Genomic DNA, 19,876 nt, shown 5'->3' with positions numbered 1-19,876 from the left:
AAGTACAAAAGGCATATAAAGTTGCAATTAAAAACAAACAGCAACGCGGACGCTTGTCTGCTAGTATTTATATAAAATCCACACTTAAAGCTCTGATTGTCCCTTACAATTTATTCTAAAATAAGGCGTTTATAGATCTAATTATTCTCGTAACATTATTCACAAAATTCCACCTTTATTACTTCAATTTCCAGAAGCTTCAATTTCGTGTATTAATTTCACAACTAACTTCCTTCACAAAATGCAACAAATAACAATAAATTTTCCCGAAAACGCTAACAAATCTCACCCTTAACCGCTTAGTCACTAAATGTCTGCTGAAATCAAGATTAATATCTCGATATCTATTGTTCGTGTTACAATTAAAATTATGTTACAACAATAACACAAAAATGCTTTTTACTGGCATAACCTTTAGCCGAAGCAATTAATGCCCTGCCCCGACGATTAACCAAAAATATTGAAAAATGAAATCAAATATATATTGAAACTCCATTGAGTCAGTCGAAAAATAAACATTTGCTAGTAAACACGGACAACTGTTAAACCAAGAACATCTCTGCATTTGTCAATTTGACGGTGGACAAGAATAACAACCATGAAGTTTAAGAAAAATGAGAGAGTGAAACAAGTCTTGGATACAATGGTGATTTTTCGCCGCAGTCTTATATTTCAAACAAAAGAATTCTTTCAAAATTCAACACTGCATGGAGTGCGCTACATTGCTGAAACTGGGAGGCCAGTAGGTGAAAAGTAAGGGGTTCTTTATTTACCGCTACAATGAGGCCTAATTATTAAATTTTTAACAAATTAGGTTCATGTGGTTCTGTTTCACTTCAATTGGCGCTGTAACTGCTTTGGTTATTATCATGAGTCTGTGGGAGAAATTTCAAACTAATCCAACTATTACAGGTATAACTCATCATCATAATACCCCATTCGAAATAAAACATAATTTATTTCCTTTCCTTTATTTCCTTCTTATGTTAGGTTTGGACACAGATTTCCATAATCAAAATGTGGTATTTCCCACAACAGTGGTTTGTCCGGAAATCGCATTTGATCATGACAAATCATTTGAGGTGGCATTGAATCAATTGGCGTGAGTAGAGAATCAAAACGAAAATGTTCATAACTAGAAAACTACATATTTTCATATTTCTTTCTAAAGCGATGGTGACTATTCCTTGGCTGGTTATATTGTACCATTTTTGGAATTACTACCCTCCCTTTCGTATGAAACATTCAATGAGGCAGCAGTCATTGCCAGTTCGGTTGAAATGGAAAGTGTACATCAAAAAACGTTGCGTCAATGGGCATTTGAGGTAATTTTGAAAGGTTTTTGTTTAAAGAAACATCTAATACCTTTTGATTGTTTGATCGATCCCCTTAGTCGGTCATCAATTGTGAAGATGTCCTAACCGAATGTAAATATCGCGATGAACCCATTAAATGTTGTGAAGCCTTTCAACCTGTCTACACAGAACATGGTTATTGTTTTGCCTTTAATAGTCGTTTCAAATCCACAGAGGATGCAGAGTAAGTGTTGCTTAATTCTTAAAATTTTTATTTAATATCCAATTTCCATTTATATTTTCAAGTATAAATTCTGGACCACCACATGACTTGTATGAAACCGACAAAAAATGGGCTTTATTTTTTGTACCCAACAGCACGGTTAAGGTAAGATGTCAATGTATTTCTGCGCGAATAGAATTTGATTAGTTTTTCTTTAGATATACATATTTTCCAATGAAGAATATTTTGGCCAGGATTTTAATCCACAAATTGAATGGTCGGAAAATGAAGTTGTCGAAGTTCGTATCTCGAAAAAGAACACCTATACCACAGATGATGCCCGACAGCTGTCTATTGGGTAAGAACTTATATATTTAATTTAAGGGGTTATGGCCACTTACAAATTTTACAAAATCGAAAAATATTTATTGGCTCATTTTAAGGTACAAAAAATTCGAGTCGATCGGAAAAAAATGGGATAAGAACGTTAGAGAGAGAAAAAATTCATTGTGATTTGTATGTAACATCGAAGTTTTAAACGCGATTTTCTCGAAATGGCATTTTTGAATGCCCACTCTAGCTCGAAAACGGATGATCCGATCTTCATATGTTTTTTGTAGGATTATTATACATATGTATAAAAAGCTAGTACTTAAGCAAGAGACTTAAAAATTTTTTTTGATGGATGTATGGCGAGAAAACTAAAATCGAAATTTTGTTTTTGACAGCTCACAATTTTCTTAAAAATGAATATTTTTATACCATTTCGCTTAAGTACAAGACTATTAAGTTCTTAATGATCCCACAAAAACATATGTATGCTGAACGGTTTATTCGTTTTCTAGCTACAGTGGCCACCACAAACTGCTTTAGTAAAAACAGTGTTTTCAACAAAAAAACCCGAAAGTAGCTCAAGGTGTGATCTATCAGATGAAAACAAAATCTTCAAAAAAAATATAGAAAGGGACATAGCTGGACCGGTGACTACGACGATATTCAAGCGGCCCCTACATCTCTCAGGTCCCATTCTATAAAGTCTGCGGCGGTGTTAAGGCCTGCGTACATAAGCCGCTCGGCTTTCTTGCTTAATTCATTTCTGGTAAAGAAATAAAGAAATGTCAGAACCACATTTCAATTAGGTCGAACTTGGTCTTTGGTATTTTACCAGAAATGAATTAAGCAAGAAAGCCGAGCGGCTTATGTACGCAGGCCTTTAGACAGCAAGAACGGTTTGGAGACCCTAAAATCAATCGTCACTTTGTGTTGGATCCCAGGGCATTGCAATATCGAAGGTAATGAGTCAACCGAAATTGCGATCGATAACTCCTTCAAACCACCTTTGTGACGCTACATGAGGCAGACAGAACACGGATATCGGAATAATGACCGTAAAATTTGGCAAAATATGCCCAGCTGTAAAGTATCCAGGGCAACCCGGACAGCCAAGAAACACATCTCTACTCTCAATGAAGAAACTAATCGATGTCCAATGCTTATGTCTAGAAGACTGCGTCCCATGGTTGAATACACGATCCAATCTCTAGCAGAGATTTGCCAAACCAAATCGCAAGTCTGCTCTTTCTTGCCAAGGACATGGCAAATACTCCCCCTATATGTAAACCTACACTCTTCAATAAATGCATAAATGCTGAGGGTAAAGTGATTATTAATGATTTCTTACTAGACTCTTATTACCAATCTTCAGAGAAGTCTTGTAGACAGTGTCAAGTAATAATAATCATAATTATAATAACACTGTGCAACACGAAAATTATTATCCATATTCTGACACCGCAGTGTGATAGAACACCAAAAATGAGAAGACACGTGTCTCGCCGTTTTTCCCTATCTCATCAACTTTCGCGGTTATAGGCCTCCAAAGGTTTGAGGCTTTGATGTAAAAAGGGTCATTTAGTCAGGACTATATCTTCCAAACCGTTGGGAAATTTGAATTTATCTCAGAGGCGAAGTTGTAGCTCTTGTCTTAAAGAACAAAAATTGTGAACACATATAACCAATCAAACTTCATCTGCAAGGTCAAAATCGCCATGGTCAAATTTCTTTTAAATTTTTTCTCAAGTTTTGTTATACAGCTTTCAAACCGATCAAATTTGAAGCAAACAACCAACTACAAAAATGTACCTCAGATCTCAATAAACATCTTTCTAGAATATACGAACTCTGTAGAAACGAATCTTAATGGTCAGAATAGCAAAACAATTGCGATTTTTATCCTCTTTTCTAGGATTCTGCTCCATAGATATTAAACCGTTCAAAATTCAAGAAAATAATCCACCACAATAGTGTAGCAAAGACTTCAATAAACAACTTTCTGGAATATGCGAAATGTCTATAAACGGTCCTTAATGGTAAAAATAGCAAAAATCTTTTGAAAATTTCCAATTTTTATACTTTTTTCTCCGACTCTGGTCCAAAGATACGCAACCGCCCAAAAATTAAGGATAACGTCAACCACAAAAATGTGCCTAAGATTTCAATTAACAACTTTTTGGAACATATGAAGATTCTAGGAATGATTCCCAGGGCTGAAATTCACGAACAATTAATTTTTTTTAACGTATCCCCTGCTCAGGTTTGGAAATAACAAACTGTTAAAAACTCAAGGAAATTTTAAAGGTTTGTTATTTACGGACCTGAACAGGAAATAATGATCTAAAATAATCGAAATTTGAGCTTGAAGAATCGTTCCTAGAATCTTCATATGTTCCAAAAAGTTGTTAATTGAAATCTTAGGTACATTTTTGTGGTTGATGTTATCCTTAATTTTTGGTCGGTTGCGTATCTTTGGACCAGAGTCGGAGAAAAAAGTATAAAAATTGGAAATTTTCAAAAGATTTTTGTTTTTTTTTTACCATTAAGGACCGTTAATAGACATTTCGCATATTCCAGAAAGTTGTTTATTGAAGTCTTTGCTACACTATTGTGGTTGATTATTTTCTTGAATTTTGAACGGTTTAATATCTATGGAGCAGAATCCTAGAAAAGAGGATAAAAATCGCAATTGTTTTGCTATTTTGACCATTAAGATCCGTTTCTACAGAGTTCGTATATTCTAGAAAGATGTTTATTGAGATCTGAGGTACATTTTTGTAGTTGGTTGTTTGCTTCAAGTTTGATCGGTTTCAAAGCTGTATAACAAAACTTGAGAAAAAATTTATAAGAAATTTGACCATGGCGATTTTGACCTTGCAGATGAAGTTTGATTGGTTATATGTGTTCTTTAAGACAAGAGCTACAACTTCGCCTCTGAGATAAATTCAAATTTCCCAACGGTTTGGAAGATATAGTCCTGACTAAATGACCCTTTTTACGTCAAAGCCTCAAACCTTTGGAGGCCTATAACCGCGAAAGTTGATGAGATAGGGAAAAACGGCGAGACACGTGTCTTCTCATTTTTGATGTTCTATCACACTGTGGAGTCAGAATATGGTTAATAAAACATGACTCTAAAAATTACACACAGTGTAATCATAATAATAACAATAATAATAATAAAAGTAATAATAATAACAATAATAATAATAACCCCGCAGAGGCATACCCTACAAGGAATGACGGGCCTAACCAAGTGAATCCCGAAAGCGTCTGCCTCATATCGAGCGGCTCTCGGGTGAGCGTCTGTTCCCCAGGTCAGGGACGGCTGTTCATCAAACGTCTTTCGAGTAAGCAGATGTTAACAAAAATACCCAAAACCCGCAAAAACAAACATGGAGTCACAAGATAATAATTATAACAAAAATCAACACATTAACACAACTGAAGAACGGGCTAATCACACCATGAGTCCATCTGTCACACGCGCTTCGTCTGTCTCCCGAGAGCGGACGACCGCCGAGATAGGGCTGACGCAAGACATGAACATGTCAGTTCTTTTCACGACTCCGGCTCCGACTCCGGGTCGACTCCGAGAATGAATTCATATACCACTAAAAATAAATAAAATGTGCACAAATTTTTAATTTTTCCTATATTTTGGCCAAAGTAGACTAATGTGTTAGTTGTTCCTTATATATTCATTAGAAAGGGAATTCGTTCGAAAACATTCGAACAAATCAATATTGTTTCTGCCGAATCTTACATTGAAAAATCGCAAAGTTAGAAAGTTTTTTGTCGGTTTTCCTTTCTTGTACGAGTATATTCTGGACGGAATTCTTTCGCGTGAGAAAATCTTTAAGCTTTCAAAATAAGCGAAAATTAAGAGGCAATACAAATCATAAGGACTACATGCAATAAAAATTATATGCAATTCATGAACAAGTTTCAAACTGGATGTAAGCCAACATTTTAGTGTGCTTAGCCCAGTTGTAAAGCTCAATTTTTAATGATTTTTTCCCGAGAAAACTACGTAGCTTTTTGGCAGATTTTTTTCTTCATCTGAAAGAGAAAAATATTACGAAGTTTTGAGGCCATCTATGAAACCCTGTTTTTATTAAAGCATTGTGCGGTGCCAACTCTAGCTCGAAAACTAATAAACCAATTGTCATATATTTTTGTGGCCGATTTCGAGAAAAACAAAGTTTATATGCTGCCAACGCTCATACTAAGGCAATATTGTTCCGATCGACTTAAAAATTTGACCTCTACTTTTTTCTGAAATTTATAAGTAGAGATCTCCCCTTAAATTAAAATTCAGCGCTCACATTTTGAACTTTGGTGGGGAGTGGATAACTCTATTGAAATATTTGAGACATATTGTGTACACCACCCAGCACGTAGGCAGATGGATGTTTTCTGGAACTTTTACCCGATCCTTTCTTATGAAAACCCTATGATTATGTATTTCATAGAATTTCGATTATGTATTTCATGTGCTATTGATTGTGTAGAAAACTCGGATACACATGAACTATATCTGTTCCTGGCGGACAAATCCGGTTATTTGAATGTCTACATCTAAAGCCCTCATTGAATATAAAATGAGTTATGGCGGGATTAATCTGTCGTAGACCAACAACGAATTTAGATGCCCTAATTCAGAAGCGTAACCATCCGAATTTCATATATAGTTAATAGATTATGGGAATTTTACCGAAATACATAAACATACGGGTTTTTGAGAAAGTAATGAGTAAAACTGATAAAGAATAATGAAAAAGGGACAATATCGATTTCTTGGATATGGGGAAACCTACATATAATTTTCGGTGGAACATTTTTGTAGAAAATTTCATTTTGTTTTACTTTTTCGACATAAAGGTTCCTCATTCTATTTAACTGAAAACATGTCATCTAAAATGATGAAACAATATCTCCAAACAGAAATATAAGCTATTTTCTCAAAGATTAATGGAGGTCAATAAAAAAACACATTATGTCATAACTCAGAAATTTCAGGTATGGGGTCCTTTGGGGGTCTAATTGGAGCTTTCATTCCGAAAAGAAATTTTTCCACCCCCAGATCTTGACTTCCATTTTGTGTAACAGGGTATTCAGTAAGATTTTCCAAAGAGACCACAATGTCTTTAATAGAAGACAAGGATGACTTCTCATAAAAAACATGATGAGAATACCAATAGACCTTTGTGAGAAAACCAGTAAGACTTCTGACGAAAGAGGTTAAAGGTCCAATCTTAATTCGATTGTCATAGAATTTTACTTTTGCATGCAAAAATGTAAAGAATCAATTGGATCAACAAAATAGGGATGAATAGACTACACTTCAAAGGATAATAAATATCCTGTGAATTGTCCTTTAACTTAGTATAATATACAATTTGCATATGTTTTAGTATACCTTTCTTTTAAAATAAATAATTAATTTTAAAAAATGTTCTTGTTCCAAATTTAATGTTTTATTTCTATAACGTGGACAAAATTTTGCCCGGAGTCGGAGTCGTGTTATTTTTTTCGACTCAGACTCCGACTCCAGCAAAATTGCTCGACTCCGACTCGTAGACTACGACTACGAAACCCTGGTCCTGAAGGCTTACTTTAAAGCTACACGCGCTGAAAATCCAGTTGAATATAGGCAGCAGATGTACACTTTCTTCATATCCGAGTACCCCGAATTATCCCACCTCACGCAACAAAACATCGCGGATAGACGAGCTGCAATAGTAAGGAACAATCTGATCCCTGCAACTATCCAGGAAGAAATACGAAGAAACGCCGAACTCGAACTGCAACAAAACATCACTCACGCTCTATCAAGTACAACAGAAACAATTATAACAGAAACCACCGTAAATACATTTAATACAATATCAGAAAGCCAGGAAACCGCAAGGGCTACGACACACATACCAATAGCAACACAAGGTACCGACATTACCGCGTCAACTATACAAGCATTCAATGAATCAAAGATAAAGTTTTCAGAGATCAGCCCCGAAAACAGGCCATATATCCCAAAGCCAATAGCCATAAAACTACTCATGAAAATCACATCAATAGTAAACAATAATATACTACCCCACAAAATATCAGGGCAAAACATTGACTATCACCACCTCAATGAAATAATATACATACTGCAGCGCAAACACCATAGCCAACCTAACAAACAAAATGCAAAAGCCCAATACATCCAAACACAATAATACATCGAACAACCGAAATCGGAAAACCAAAAACAACAAAGTAACGCCCAAACAACAAACTGAACAAAATCCCCGTTGTTAAATAAGAATTCAGGGAAAGATAGACGAATACAGGAGGGACTTAGGCGTAATCGCAAGCTACATTAATGGTAAAACAGGAAAAATATGCAAGAATAAGCTAAACAACATAAAACGCAAATACAAAATCCACACGCAATTTGAACCTACAAATAACTCAATAGAACAGATCCGCGACACCATTAAACAAAAGCTACTGAAATATACAAATAGACTACGAACATACATGAAAATTTACCAACGATCCACTCAAAATAAACTGTTTCACATGAACCAAAAACGATTTTATAACTCTATTACAAAGCCCGGCACATCTAATCCTACTATCCAAAATAGCATAGACATCAATGAAATAGGGAGCTTCTGGAAAACAATATGGAGCCATGAGACCAAACACAACACAAATCCCGTGTGGATGAATACCATACTCGAGGATATTTCAACAAATCCCGATATGACTAACCATCTAATCTCAGAACCCATGTTCAAGAAAATAACGCAGAAACTCCATAACTGGAAACAACCAGGACCCGACAAAATACACAATTTCTACTATATATACCTCATCACACTACATCCAATAATAATTAACATATTTAATAATATGTTAACACAACCAGAAACCATACCGCCTAATATGAGCTCTGGTATCACATTCCTGAAACCCAAAACGAATACCCCAGAATCTCCAGCACAATACCGACCTATAACATGCCTAAATACGGCATATAGAATATGTACGGCATGTATAAGCCAACAAATTTCCGAATATTGGGAATCACAAGACATTATTGCCGACTATCCACTCCTGGATAGTCGAAGTTTTAACCATATACAAAATTAATCCAGTGTTAATAAATTGCATAAAGCAACTAATGACGCACTGGAAAACCACTCTCCACATTGGAAATAGAAGGGGCAGCGTTACATCACAACCAATCAAAATATTAAGGGGCATATACCAGGGCGATTCACTAAGCCCATTACTATTCTGCATATCCCTTAACCCACTCTCCACACTCCTTAAAAGAGTCAATACGGATATAAACTCAAAACATCCGATAATCTTAGGATCGCCCATTGCTTCTACATGGACGATTTAAAACTTTCCGCAGGGACCAAACCCAATCTAAGTCAACTACTCAAAATAGTCGAACTTTTCTCAAATGACATTAAAATGACATTTGGAATCGACAAATGTAAAGCACAAAACATTACCAAGGGCAAACACAATCCAGGAGAAGCCTTCGACACGTCTACAGGAGAACAAATAACCCCACTTTTAAAAGGGGAGCACTACAAATACCTGGGTATTCGGCAGAACGTAACAATAGACCATGCCGCTCACAAAACAAAATTAAAACAAGAATTCACATGTCGAGTCCAAAATATCTGCAAGACCGAACTAAATGGCAAAAATCTGATCAAGGCAATAAACACATACTCAATATCCCTCCTTACATACACATTTGGAACAATATCGTGGTCACCCACAGGCCTGTCCAACCTGGATAGAACATTCAGAAGAATCTTAACAAAGTACAACCAACACCACCCTAAATCATGCATGGAAAGACTGTACATCCCCAGAACATCCAAAACTTATACGACAGGCAAATAAATACACACACTTAATGTAAACGCAACAGCATCCACACTCTACAACGCCATTGTAAGCTCAGACGACAACCTTACTCCACTAAACCTTAAAAACAATATTCAAAGAACCCCAGAAACCACACGATCACTATTACAAAAATGGATATCCAAACCACTATATGGGAAATATGCAAATCAAATAAACCAACCATATGTGGACATAGAAAATACAACAAACTGGCTAAAGTACAGATATACTAGTATATATGCTGAAACAGAAGGTTTCATGATGGCAATACAAGATGGAGTAATACAAACAAAAAATTACAGAAAATACATCATGCATGATAACACGATCACTGACGACAAATGTAAAAGATGCGGAGGAGCCCCAGAAACCATATCACACTTGTTAAATAGTTGCACCGTACTAACCCACAATCACTATACCGCAAGACACAACAACATAGGCAAAATAATATAAATAAACATACTCAAATCTCTGAATGTTAACGAAACTAAAAACTAATAGAAACAAATAATTTTACAATATATTGGGATAGATCAATACTAGTAAACAATCCACCCGACATAACAATACCAAATAGACCGGATGTGGTAATTGTAGACAAAAGAAACCATACTGCAAAAATAATAAACTTTGCTGTTCCACTAGATTCTAATATAATTGAAACAATCAACACCAAAAAGCCCTATACCAACCATTATCACAATACCTGAAGAACACAATATCATTGCAGAAAATAGATATTCTTCCGATAGTTATAAGCTCTCTAGGAACAATACCTAAGGAAACTACAAAAAGCATAGAGCAACTTAACTTAAGCAGCAAAATACTGACAGAAATGCAGAAATGTATAATAATTAAAGCTATCTCTATAATACGAAAAACTATAGGATAAATAAGTGTAATAATAAAGGATATATAATATCCCAACAGAGCGCAACCTTTAGTCACAGACCCGGTTCGTAAATTCCAGCAATCGCTGTGAATTTGATAACTCTGATAATAATAATAATAAAATGTCTGAAAAGGCTATTGCAACTGAGGTAAGAAGTAATACTTAATGACAACAGTTCATATAGAGATACAGTCAAACTCCTCTACAACGAACTTCCCTATAACGAATTTTTCTCTTTAACAAAGAAAAGTTGAAAAACACAGCTTTTTCCAGCCCTTTCACCTATTTTAACCTCCATATAACGAATTTCTCTGTAACGAATACTTCTCTATAACGAAGTGTTTTTATTTCACAAGTTGGAATTCTGACAAAAAATAACCTCTACATAACGATTTTTTGTCAAAAATTTTCCCATTGATGTCTACACAATAACTGAGAAAAAAAAACACATTCTTAACGCTCTTTTTATTGAAGTCGACGTTAAAATATAGAAGCAAAACTCATTTATCATTTATTTATCTTAATGAAAACAACTAACGATTGTTTTAAAGTGGCTGCTTTTTCTTAGTACATCTATAGAGGATGATGATATTGAAATACCAAAATATGGTATCAATAGGTATTGAAGACCATGTTAATGTCTATTGCCATCCTTTAACTAAAATTTATCCCTTTTTTGAGTCTCAAAACAATGTTTCCGATCATATTTTTTTCTTCCATTGCAAATTGTGAAGACTTTGATAAATCAAAGTGGCAAAATCAAAAACAAATGAAAATCACTTATGATTTCAATATTAAAAAAAATTCAATTTATATTTATTCATATACTCACGTTTGTTTCTTTATTAGTCATGTATATACATAGGTCAAATTGACCATTTTGCCTTGGTTTCTCTATAACGTAGTATTTCTTCGGTCATAAGTGCTACGTTATAGAGAAGTTCGACTGTACATACATATGTTCCCACAACATCACCGAAGGGACAAGGGAGACTTCTCTAATTTAAACAGTGTTCGAAAATAAACACTATGATATCGTACCGTACCGTTCTGTACCGTTCCAAGATGGATAGGTACACTACGATAGTGTACCGCTCCGGAACACAAACACTAAAAAATATTTTAGTGATACTGTACCGGAACACAACGATAATCGTAGTGTACCGCATGCCGGAGCACTAAAAATCGTAGTGCTCCGACTGCGGAGGACTAAAAATCGTAGTGTTCCGACTGCGGAGCACTAAAAATTTTAGTGTTCCGACTGCCGGAGCACTAAAAATCGTAGTGCTCCGACTGCGGAGAACTAAAAATTTTAGTGCTCCGACTGCGGAGGACTAAAAATTTTAGTGTTCCGACTGCCGGATCACTAAAAATCATAGTGCACCACGTGTTGGAACACTAAAAAATAATAAAGGCATTATGTTTATACCCTCAGCCTTTAGGCTAAGGAGGGTATATCACGAATATTGTCAATTATTTCATATTCCATTTCAGAAAAAAATGATAAATTTTTTTCGCGCTACATCAACGATTTTTGATATGTAGGTCAAGAAAAAAATTTCCACTACGAATCTGGTCGCGAGCCAATTTTTGGATGTTGCGGACAAAAGTTATGGCGCTTTTATTTCGCTTTTTAAGAAAGAAAATATTATAAAAACGCCAATTATTTTAATGAGCACAATTGTTGCAAAAAAGTTCTCTCGAAATGACTTCAGCGAGTAGATTGCATAATACCTGCAAAATGTTACACAAAATTCGCGGAATGTACATAAAATTGATAAATTATTGAATATAAGTCAACTTATTTCAAAATTAAGGCCCATTTAGTGGTCATAAAATTACATAAAAATTTGTTGTGGATCAAAACTTCACGGCGAATCAAATGAGACTACAATCATGCAGATTGGTGTTATAGTTTGGACGTTGCAGCCGAAATAAATACATATTATGGTCAAAAAAAATTATTTTTAGTTTGAAAAAATATTTTTTCACATGCATTATGTAGTGGAAAATATTGTAAACATTTATAGGAATACTTCCTTCATTTTGCTTAAATCTCCCAACAAAATAGACGGATTTTGCTTTATTGACATTCATATTAAAGCTTTCCCATTAGGAAAGCTAATTGCGTTGATGAGGATATATGTCAAAGCTTCTGAAATGGAAATAGAGGTCAAATAACCCATTTTTATTTGTATGCATTTTAAAATACGTGTAAATCGCGTAATTATCAAAATCATTTTGTCCGCATGTGATTTTCATGTACAGCAAGACCATATCTGTTAATTTGTATATATTTTTCGAAATTTAATTTGGAGGATAAGATGTAGCATCAGCTGCATATTAGCATTAAAATACCTATAAAATATCGCTAATTTGCGCAAAGTGCATACAATTTTTGTCCGCATCCGATTTCAATGTCCATCATGAAAATCTACATCGTTATATATTTATTTCAAGGCGATCAATGAAGAACCGTGGATGTAGCATCACACACTATTTTTTGGGATAAAATGAATGTAGCTCCCTTATCAGTGAAGTTTTCAAATCTCTGTTTCCGCTAAAACGAAGATGCTGTATTAGTTGTTTCATTGCAGTGGAAACGAACCGAAGAAAACGCGATAAATTACGCGATATTTCCAAAAACAATTTTAGGTGATTTTTCTACTTTGGACGTTCCTGTAATTCGCGTTTTTGTAGATGGATTTTCACGGGGAATGATTTATTAGATCCGGAACGTAAAAAACTAAAATGTGCAATCAAGTACGAGCAAATCGAATTGTACAAATTAGGCCAGAAAAATATGTTTTTTACGAAAATGTTCACACAAAATTTCCGCATTTGGATTTAGATTACTATGAAGCTGTGCAGACTACATTCACAATATACGTATCAAATAACTCAGAATCGCAAGTACTACAATCCTATATATGATTTTTTGAAAAACCTGTTTGCGGAATGAAATTAGAAAAAAAATTTCAAAAAACACTGTAAATCTGGCTTCAAAATGTCAACATCATTTAATGGTAGAAGCACTTAAAATTTTGAAAAGTAATACATTAGTGAGATGATCCTTATTTAGTTTGCTTCTACTTCTACTTTGACAGGAAAATCGAGAAAAGTGTGGTTTACTCACAAATCGAGAAAAAACAAAAAAAGACATGGTGGCTTCAACCCATTTTTACACATTTTTTAAGATAAATATAGCCACAGCTTTCATGCAATTTATTTTTAGGGCCAATATTTTTTGCCGTGTCCAAAAACATTTCATTTTATCCAAAAACATTTAATTTGTATAATATAGAACCACAAGTCGCGTATTCTAAAAGGGTAAACCTTGGCTTCAGCTATGTTAAATTTTCAAAAATATTGGTGATATACACTTTGATACGATGAAAATGTGCCTCATCGAAATAATGGTTTTAGACCCCAAGTATGTTTGGACGAAATGTGTTTCAGACAATTTGGAGTCGATCTATCCATGTCAGTCCGTCTGTCTGTCTGTCTGTCCTGCTGGCTGGAGCGCACGATAACTCTCGAACGGATGAACCGATTCGGTTCAAATTTTGGCTTTCGTAATATTTTGCCCAAACTTAGTTTAAGTTCGAAGATGAGCTACATCGGTCCACTCCTTCCGGTACCTCCCCCACAAAAGTTCGAAAATGTTCGGAAAGTTTGTGCTCACGATAACTCTTGAAGGGAGTGACTGATTTGGTCCATACTTTGTATAGCGTAAACTTTCTACCAGAGTAATGTAAGGTTCTAATATGGTCTCAATAGGTCGACTCCTTCGGGTACCTCCCACACAAAATTTCAGAAAAGTTCAGTTTAGGGCCATTTCTCGTATCGATTTGATTTTTGTTTTAGCAACTTGTATTCACTGCCGTCCATACGACGGTACAAGTTTCATCAGGGGCAAGTCCATACTTCCTGAGAACATAGCATGAAAGTTGCAAAAAATCCCCTATGACACCGTGTGAGGTGGTTGGAGCGCAAGATAACTCTCGAACGGATCTGCCGATTCGGTCCAAAATATGGCCTTAGTAATATTTTGTCCACACATAGTTTAAGTTTGAAGATAAGCCAGATCGGTCCACTCCTGCAGGTACCTCCCCCACAATAGTTCAAAAATGTTCGGAAAAATTGTTCGTACGGTAACTCTTGAAGGGAGTGGCCGAATTGGTCTACACTTTACACATCCTAATATATCTACCAGATATAGATCAGGTTTAAATATGGACTATATTTGTCCACTCCATCCGGTACCTCCCACACAAAATTTCGGATAAGTTCACTTTAAGACCTAATACCGAATCACTTTGATTTTTGTTGAATCAACTTGCTTTCGCTGCCTCAATTATGATGGTAAAAGTTTTTTTAGGGGCAAGTCCATACTTCTTGAGCAAACAGCCCGAAGAGTGTAAAACCCCCTATTGCACCATATGTTGTGCCTGGAGATCCACTTCCATAACGGTCAATGTCGATCCATTCCTTTTAGTATCTCCTCCGCAAAACTTTTGATCTTTAATCCTAATCAACATTTTTGTCGGTTCAAAGGCCCAAAATTTTTAAAATCCCCTTCAATATACACAAGCTGAGGGTATATCTCTGTCGGCAAAGCCGACTGATACTTTTTTACTTGTTTCTTAGGAAAATTAAATATTTGGTTAAATTTGACCAAAAAAAAGTTAAGATAAATTGTTACATCCATGTATGATTAAATTAATTAAACACATTGCGAAATTTGGTCAAATTATGAAAAAACAATATTTAGTTTTTGTGGAATGAAGCACAAAGATCGTCGTGCCGGAGCACTAAAAATCGTTTTGTACCACGTTTTGAAACTATAAGGTAATGAACCATACATTAATTTATTATGATTTCTGAGGAAATTAAATATATATTTTTTTAATAAATAAAAATTAAAAGAAAATGTGAAAAACATCTGATTTGGGGTTTGGACAATGGAGCACTAAATCGTAGTATTCGACTGTGGAGCACTAAAAATCGTAGTGTTCCGACTGCTGGATCACTAAAAATTGTAGTGTTCCGACTGCCGGATATCTAAAAACAATAAAAATCGTGGTGTTCGGTTGTGGAGCACTTAAAATCGGAGTGTTCCTACTGCGGGATCACTAAAAATCGTAGTGTGCCGACTGCCGGATAACTAAAAATCGTAGTGTACACGTGCAATACAATAAGGTAATGTACCACACATGAGTTTATTATAATTCGTGAGAAAAATTTAATATTTTATGTTTTTTTAATAAATACAAATTAAGAAATAAAAATTAATAGGAAATGTGAAAAACATCTGACTGGTTTTTGGACAATGGAGAAGTAACAATTTTACTGTTCGACGTTTAGGTAATCATCTGTTTATTATGATTTATGAGGAAAATTAAATATTTGATGGCTTTTGGGTCAAGTAAAAATTAATAAATACAAATTAAGATGAGCATGTTATATCCATGTACTTAAAATTAGTTACAAAATTTGAGAACGTTAGTAGAAAATATGACAAGATGTATTCGGTACAAATTTTTATAAAATACTATTTATTACATTTTTGTTACATATAATCTAAAATATTACACGTTACTGAATATTATATTATATATTACACGTCAGTATATACGTATCAGAATAACAATATTTAGTGTCATAAAGATGTACATATTCGTATAAAATTTGTCTTCTTGATCTTCATGAATTACTTAATTTTTTTAATGTGAACAAAAGAAATAAGGAACGGAAAATATTGATAACAACACAATGTTTGCGGAAATTGTACCTGTAACTTTTTGTATCAAAAACAAAATTCCTCAGTGAATGCAGTTGAAGAAAGTATGTGGATTTTCCCAAGTAGACTTGTACGTTTGAAAACACTTATTATTTTGGGGAAATTGTACCTGTTGATATTTGTACAACAAACAATATCACTCAATGAGAATGTGCTGATTTTCCGCAAGTAGGATTGTACATTTAAAGTCAAAATTATGATTTCGGGATAAATACAATCACACACTTATTATTTTGGGGAAATTGTACCTGTTGCCATTTGTACAAGAAACAATATTCATCAATTAATGATGATGATTTTTTTCTAATTTTCTACTAAAGCTCTCAACGTTTGTAACTAATTTAAAACACGTACATTTTATTTATTATTTTTTATTTTTAATTTTCACTCGTCCCACAACCCATTAAATATTTAATTTTCCTCAGAAATTATAATTAAGAGCGTTTCGATTTTTAGAGACCCGGCAGTCGGAACACTACGATTTTTAGTACTCCGCAGCCGAACACTACGATTTTTATTGTTCCATTGTTTCGATTTTTAGAGATCCGACAGTCGGAACACTACAATTTTTAGTGATCCGGCAGTCGAAACACTACGACACACAGTGTCACGACCGTGGCCAAAAATGGTAAAAACTAAATACTTCGTTGAACAAATTTATTGATGGGGAGTGAAAGAAAACATATTAATTAAGAAGAATCTGAATTTTGGTATTGATACGTGAAGTGTTTTTTGCTATATGAGGATTTAAATCCGACAATTTTAGTTAATACGTATTTTTGTGCTTTTTTTTTCTAAAATTAATAAATTATATTATGGGTTAATATTTAAAATTTAAAAGTAACGGTCGCTGCAAAAATGGTTCCTAAGTTCTCTTGGGATGTAATAAACTTGGCTACACTTTTGTTTGCATGTAAATATTAATCATATGGTGTTTACATTTACCCAAACATGTATTACTAAGCTTATTAATTTTCTGAAGCAAATTTTAAATTGAGTGGAGTGGGGAAAAAATTGTATAAAAGTGTATATCGATATTTTTTGCTGTATGAGTAGTAAAAAGTGAGTACTTCAAATAGATAGAGGTCCCAGCTGCAGAGGTTTGCAGACGAATGTGTCATTTCTCTTTTTCAGCGACCACCTCACTGAGAGGATACCCCCTTTTTTAACAACAACGTTTTGCGGTGTTGGCTATAGCGCGAAAACGAAAGAACCGATCATCATATATTTTTGTGGGCTTATTAAGTAACTAATAATCTTGCTTTAAAACGAGAGAATTTTAAAAATATCAATTAAAAAAAAAATTGTGAACACCGAAAATCAAAATTCGATTTTTTACAAAACATTTACAGTTTTTTGACCACTAATCGGTCAAAAAAAAATTTTAAAGGAAATTTATCATATATAAAGACAAGAGTTTGATATATTCAATATGCTCACAAACAATATGAAGACTAAACACCAAATTTCAGTCATATCGTGTGGATATTGAGGCCACAACACTCAAAATACCGAAAATGAGGGGGCACGGTTCTATGGGGGCTATAGGAAGACGAGGACCTATACCGACATATTTCTGGTGGAAGGTTATAAGTCCCCCAACGGAGACTTAATACCAATTTTCAGCCATTTCGGTGTGATAATCAGGCTTAAACCTCCAAAATACCGAAAATCGGGAGGTACCGTCCTATGGGGCTATATGAAGGCGTGGACCTATGCAGAAAATTTCCAGGTGAAGGTATAAAGCCCCCTACGAAGCCTAAATACCAAATTTCAGCAACTTCGGTGTAATAATGAGGCTAAAATCTTCAAAATACCGATAATCGGGAGGTACCGTTGTATGGGGGCTATATCAAAACGTGGACCTAAGCCCACAATTCTCTGTTGGAATGTTTGATACCTCTGCCGAAGACTAACCACAAAATTTGAATACTTTCGGTCATTGTGTCTAAAACATTGTGTCGATATTAAAACGTGGACCGACCAACCCAATTTTTTTTACCAAAATCGATGCACCTACAACAACTCCTTCTATTTTGACCACAGTTAATATGAACTCTCGACCACAGTTAATATGAACTCTCGACATTGTGCGTCGTCTTTCATTTAGACGACAACAAAGCAATTTCATATTCCTGTAAAAAACATCCCCCATATTTCACCCACCATAATCTGATTTTTTCATTCTTCCAGACAACGTAAATGTATTTTTCATGATGAAATCAAATTGAAATATTTTCCCGAAGAATATACCTTTTCGTCGTGCATGAAAGAGTGCCGCATGAAGAAAGCCATCAAACTTTGCAAATGTCTACCACCCTTTTACAAACCGGTCGGTAAGATACATAGTTAAATTTCTCCAACAAAAAATATGTATTTCATGAATTCTATCCCCCGACAGCCAACGTTAAAATGTGTGGCCTAAGTGAATTGGATTGTTTAACGGATTATCGAAATAATATAACCAACATTAAGGATTGCATGCAATGTGAACTGAGTTGTTCGAAAACGGTCTATAATATTGAGAAATTGATAAAAAAGTAAGTAGTGATAAGTTAATATAGTATTCATTGAATAATTGATAAATTGTTCTTTGTACTTTGTCTATCTAGCATTGAACGTCCCGATGCCCCTGGTGTCTTGGTAGAATTTCTTACATGGCCCATCATTCGCTACAAACGTGAAGTATTGTTCGGTTGGGTAGATTTGCTGGTATCGTTTGGTGGTATTGCCAGTTTGTTTTTGGGTTTCTCTTTGCTGTCCGGAGTGGAAATTATTTATTATTTCACACTGAGAGCCTGCTGTATGGTCTATAAGAATCGGGTACGTTTTATTTTACTTTAATGAGAGAAAAAGGGCAGTGGAGCCGGACCTAACCTAAAATAACCCAATTCAAATCATATATTTTATGCAGCAAGAATTGGAAGAAATCGAACAGAGAATTCAAAATCAACCACCACCACCGATTAACATGACATTGGGAATGAAATCGTATACTGCACCCACAGTGGTTACAGAAAAACAGCCTTTGAATGCCGATGATAAATTAAATGCCTCCAATGATCAACCACCAGATTACAATGATATTGGTGGACGACGGAGGAAAGCTGATAAGGTAAGATGTTTAAAATAATCATACCTTAATGCCAATAATTAATTAGTGTTCTCATCAGGACTATTCAACCTTTGCAAAATCCATGTATAAAACACCAAAAGTTCTACCAAGTTATGCCGATGCTACCAATACAAATTGGGAATATGGTCATTATTTGCCATAAATGAGATAATCTAAATTATCATGAATCAAAGCTATTGTTGAGCTATTTGCTGTTGCTATGTAAAATAATAAAAAAACAAAACCTTTAATGCAAACGAAGAGTTTTTATTTAATTTCT

At 34.7% G+C, this 19,876-nt stretch overlaps 1 protein-coding gene across 1 annotated transcript; it reads left to right on the top strand.

The window, feature by feature from the left end:
* Window positions 1-420: 420 nt before the first annotated feature.
* ppk23 (amiloride-sensitive sodium channel pickpocket 23) lies at window positions 421-19,853 on the top strand. The gene is made up of 12 exons (XM_073974473.1): window positions 421-753; window positions 815-912; window positions 991-1,102; window positions 1,172-1,325; window positions 1,394-1,539; window positions 1,602-1,683; window positions 1,737-1,876; window positions 18,675-18,817; window positions 18,883-19,021; window positions 19,094-19,304; window positions 19,396-19,596; window positions 19,655-19,853. The coding sequence occupies exons 1-12, from the start codon at window positions 599-601 to the stop codon at window positions 19,757-19,759; spliced, it is 1,686 nt and encodes a 561-aa protein (XP_073830574.1). The 5' UTR covers window positions 421-598; the 3' UTR covers window positions 19,760-19,853.
* Window positions 19,854-19,876: the final 23 nt, after the last annotated feature.

This window comes from Musca autumnalis, unplaced genomic scaffold, assembly GCF_047663935.1.
Source record: "Musca autumnalis isolate F117 unplaced genomic scaffold, ASM4766393v1 scaffold_3, whole genome shotgun sequence".
NCBI lineage: Eukaryota > Metazoa > Arthropoda > Insecta > Diptera > Muscidae > Musca > Musca autumnalis.
Note: the sequence above shows the minus strand (reverse complement) of the source record. Positions and strands in the feature narration are given on the sequence as shown.